At 47.5% G+C, this 5,000-nt stretch overlaps 1 protein-coding gene across 1 annotated transcript in view; it reads right to left on the bottom strand.

The window, feature by feature from the left end:
* The window catches only part of LOC308163659 (tetraspanin-11-like), a 50,178-nt gene that overhangs the window by 38,407 nt on the left and 6,771 nt on the right, over positions 1 to 5,000 (bottom strand). Inside the window, exon 3 of the mRNA XM_080537837.1 lies at positions 2,079 to 2,270. Within this exon, the coding sequence (XP_080393963.1) occupies positions 2,079 to 2,270 (192 nt within the window). The remainder of the gene's footprint in view (positions 1 to 2,078; positions 2,271 to 5,000) is intronic.

Here is a 5,000-nt window from a genome sequence, read left to right as displayed (position 1 = left end):
AAGCAGTGTTTGCATTTGAAAGCAAGCTGGAAGTCTTTCTCAGGGACATTGAAACAGGTCGTCTTCTGCACTTTGTAACACTGCAACAATTTAGAGATGCATGCTTAGCAAGTGACTCCACTCAACATCTGGATCTCCAGCAGCTAGCTGGCTTTACGTCCAATCTCCTGCAGTCATTCAAAGCACGTTTTGGAGAATTTCATGCGCGCACTGGTCTTTTCAAATTCATCACTCATCCACATGAGTGTGCAGTGGACAAAATCGACCTGACATGCATCCCTGGGGTCTCTATGGGAGACTTTGAGCTCGAAGTTGCTGACCTGAAGGCATCAGACATGTGGATGAGTAAGTTCAAGACACTTAATGGAGAGTTGGAAAGTCTTGCGCGACAGCGAGCAGAGCTGGCGAGGGAACACAAGTGGACAGAAATGAAAAAACTTCAACCTGAAGACCAGCTGATTCTGAAAACTTGGAACGAGCTTCCTGTGACATACCACACAATGCAGCGTGTTAGTATTGCCGTATTGACCATGTTTGGCGCTACATATGTATGTGAGCAGTCATTCTCGCATATGAGGAACATTAAGACCAACCTACGCTCACGTTTAACTGATGGAAGCCTCAACGCCTGCATGAAGCTCAACCTCACCACGTATGAACCAGACTACAAGGACATCAGCAAAACCATGCAGCACCAGAAATCGCATTAAAAGTAAGACATATTTAATTTATTATATGTTAAAAATACTATATGGCTCTCAATGAAATACATTTAGAAATATTTGGCTTTTATGGCTCTCCCAGTCAAAAAGGTTCCCGACCCCTGGTCTAGAGTCTCGTTCCCCAAGCCAGAAATCTCACGTGATCAAACGTAAACTAACGTAGTACCCTGACTGACCTGTATGAGGCAGCCATGTGTGACAGGGCAAATAAAGTGCAGAAGAACGAAAAGAAGAAGTCAGCTCGCTTCTTGATTGGCTACATTCTATCCACGTCACAACGTAGGATAACCTTTAGAGCCATCCGATAATCGGGCGTTTGCTGTCTTTGGTCGGAAGGGGGAAAATCGGCCTGAAATCGGCCAGATTATCTTTATGTGTGTACCCGGCTTTAGGGCTAAGAGCCTTACTCATGGGCACACTAGGGGTGGTGTTCCTAGGTGGGATTTGAACTCATGAGCTTCTGATCACCAGTGCAACTCACTATCCACTAGGCCAACACTTTAGAACACACCTGAACCTGAGCCCATGGCTACAACAAAACAAGCATGCATATTCACCCATATGTTGTCACAAAAACTGTCGTTAGGGAGGCATTGATTCTTGATATTTAACTTTTTGGCATTTAGCAAACTCCTTAATCCAAATACAATACATTTGACTAAGTAAGTGAATCATCAATCCACCAGTCATAGCAGGAGAAAGTAATATACGCTCAGGCCCGGGGCCATTGGCAGTCGTCGTGCTCGAAGAAGGAAGGGATTTCTCTACTCTACAGAAATGTCATCTTCAAAGTTGGCTCAGCAATATGATATTATCATGGGAAGTGGTTATGACTTCAGCTTCACTCAAAACCTGATTTTCACTTAGCCGATTCCATATATCAACGGTAGGCATCTGTCCACGAGCACGTCAAAACATTGTGTTAGCCGCATGACAGAAAAAGTTGCTTCACGCCATCTATCTCTAATGGACTGCACTTATATAGCGCCTTTATCCAAAGCGCTTTACAACGGCCTCTCATTCACCCATTCACACACACACATTCACACACCAATGGCGGCAATCTACCATGCAAGGCGCTGGCCCGCTCACTGGGAGCAATTTGGGGTTCAGTGTCTTGCCCAAACACACTTCGACATGTGGCTAGCCGGGGCTCGAACCGCCGATCTGCCGACCTTGCGATCATTAGACGGCGGCTCTACCTCCTGCGCCACAGCCGCCCCATCTCTACCGCTACTCTGAGGCAACGGTACGTCATACCGTCATACCGCTGAAGCTCCAAGTTAAGGAGCAAGGCCTGTCCTAAAAGCCTGGGGCTGGGAGTAGAACCCCGTGCCCAGGGAGGGGCTCCCTCACCGTGGACAGGCAGCTCCTCTGCTCCCTGATGACGGCGCAGCAGCCCAGGAAGCCCGTGACCATGACCAGGCCTCCCGCCACGATGAGGATGTAGGCCGACACGGCGAAGGTACTGGACGCCAGCAGGCTCAGGTAGTCGCTCTTGTCAATCAGAGTCCAGATGCCGACGCCCATCACCGCCGCACCACCCACCTGAGAGGGAGAGAGAGAGGGAGGGAGGGAGAGGGAGGGAGAGGGAGAGAGAGAGGGAGGAAGGAAGAAAAAGAGAGAGAGAGAGAGAGGGAGAGAGGGAGAGAGAAAGAGGGGAGAGAGAGACAGACAGATAGAGAGAGGGAAGGAGGGAGGAAGAGAGAGAGAGAGAGAGAGAGAGAGAGAGAGAGGGGGGAGAGGGGGAGGGAGGGAGAGAAGTGAGAGCATGGGGTGACAATGGGTGTACGTCAGAGAGAACAAGAGGGAGATAAATAGAGACAGAATGACAGAGTGAAGTGACAGAGGGAGAGAGCAGGGGATAAGTCAGAAAAACGGGGGCAGAAAGAAACACAGGGAGAAAGATAAAGAGCATGTGAGAGACAGAAAGGGAGCAGGGTTGACAAAGAGACAGAGAGAGAGAGAGAGAGAGAGTGAGGGAAGGAGGGAGGAAGAGAGAGAGGGAGAGAAAGAGGGGGGAGAGAGAGAGACAGAGAGAGAGAGTGAGGGAAGGAGGGAGGAAGAGAGAGAGGGAGAGAAAGAGGGGGGAGAGAGAGAGACAGATAGAGAGAGAGAGAGTGAGGGAAGGAGGGAGGAAGAGAGAGAGGGAGAGAAAGAGGGGGGAGAGAGAGAGACAGATAGAGAGAGAGGGGGAAGGAGGGAGGAAGAGAGAGAGGGAGAGAAAGAGGGGGGAGAGAGAGAGACAGAGAGAGAGAGAGAGAGAGTGAGGGAAGGAGGGAGGAAGAGAGAGAGGGAGAGAAAGAGGGGGGAGAGAGAGAGACAGACAGATAGAGAGAGAGAGGGAAGAAGGGAGGAATAGAGAGAGAGAGAGACAATGGAACGTTTAAAAAAAAAAAGAGAGAAAGAAAAGAGAGAGTGAGAGCATGGTACACAGGAAGAGAGGAGAGATGACAAAGAGCGAGGGAGGAAGAGAGAGGGGAAGCAAACAAAGTCAGTGGATAGTGATTCATCTCCACAAACAATCCTGAAGAACAGAACTGTCGAGTTACGTCAGGATGTTGCAGTTTTTTTTATCTGTTTTCCTCATCGATGTCACACCTGAAGGAAATGCCTCTCACGTTCTGCCCCTTTCCGCCTCCCATCCTTTTCCTCCATTAAGCACAAACACACACCAGGCACAGAGTGGACTAGGCCACAGTGCAAAGTGGGGGGGGGTTGAAGTCACTTTCTGATACTCTCTTAACACTAGAACAGCCGTGCCTTTTTTACCTACTATTAGAGCCGCCTCAAATGACCATAGTCTTTACAATGGAAAGCTGTCATGAGGACTACGGATGCAAATTAGCTCACAGCTAAATCCGGCATATTTACTGTCACCATACTCTGTATAAGTGACTGTTCATTAATGCGCACTGTCCTGACTAAATAAAGATCTATCTATCTATCTATCTACTTACACGCAACGACCACTAGTTGGCCGCTTGTAAATGAGCCTGCTTCCTACACAGAAAAACAGCAAAAATAGCTTTATACTAGCTTATCCTGATGTGATTTTGAAAATGTAAGGATACTGGGTGGTAGAACGCACATATCTAGGAAAGGTCATGAAAGGAGGGTCCTGAAATTAGACATTTTGCAAAGACATAACATTTTTCTTTACTCACAGGGACCAAATGAATGACCCCTCACGGCTGTTCTAGTGTTAAAAGTCTAGACTCCCTTTATGGTTCAATGTAGAACCCTTTTGGGTTCCATGTTACTCTTTTGGGTTCCATGCTGAACCTTTTTCCAGAGTGAGTTCTTAACAGGAACCCAAACAGGTCGACATGGACCCCAATAAGATCCTCAAAGGGTTCCCCTACAGGGAGAAATGAAGAACCCTCAGTGTTTCCTCTATATGCATTTATTCGTGGCGGGCCGCCACCAAATAATTTCCTCCGCCACCAAATGATTCAGACAGTCCACTTTGATTCAGGCTGCGCAGAAAGGCAGCGAGTTATTATGACCGGAGAACAGAAAAAAAGCAGATTGAAGCTAGATTTAGGCCGCTTCCAGACCAACATTTTGTTACGATTTAGCGGTAGTTATTTACAATATGTTACAATGTTGCAATTAACCTCGTCGTTTTTTTGTTCGCACTGCAATCGAGACTCTCAACAGGCGCGCGGCGCGAGGCGACGCGCTTTCAAAACAGTTTTGTGATTGGTCCGAATTTAGCGGGACATTTGGATTTCAGGAAATCCCTCTCCTCTCTCTCTCTTAGCCCGTCGCCGGTGCCTTTAATCCCTTATCCTAATCGAAAACGGAACATCATCAGCGACAACTATGGGTTATTGCATTTACTGCTGTTCTCTGGTTCATGTTCTTATACCAGTGCTCAGTATAGAGTATTTTAAATGAACATTCGTAATGTATGTCTCTGATGTTCATGGTCAATTAAATGCGGTGGTAGCTGACGTCGGCACGTTGCGCTGTTCTGAGCGGCAGCAGGTCTCGCTGCTCTGTTTTTAATGTTTGTCGGTTTTTTGTTGTATAATGTCTAATGTTACAACCTCAGCCAGAGACTGCAAAACATGAGGGTTTCAAACACTCATTACCGAAGGAACTACGGAAGAAATACCGGGGGTGCAAAGCTGGAGCGAAGCTAAAAGCTAAATCGAGGAGGCGGTGGAGATACAAGCCGTTTCTACCATCAATCGTAATGGGAAATGTTAACTCCTTACCCAACAAATGTGACGAGTTGGAGGCACTCGTGATGCATCATTCAGTGTATCG

The sequence above is a fragment of the Nansenia antarctica genome, assembly GCF_963989245.1.
Source record: "Nansenia antarctica genome assembly, chromosome: 8".
Classification (NCBI taxonomy): Eukaryota; Metazoa; Chordata; class Actinopteri; order Argentiniformes; family Microstomatidae; genus Nansenia; species Nansenia antarctica.
The sequence above is the reverse complement of the archived record's forward strand: the minus strand, read 5'-3'. Positions and strand labels throughout refer to the sequence as shown.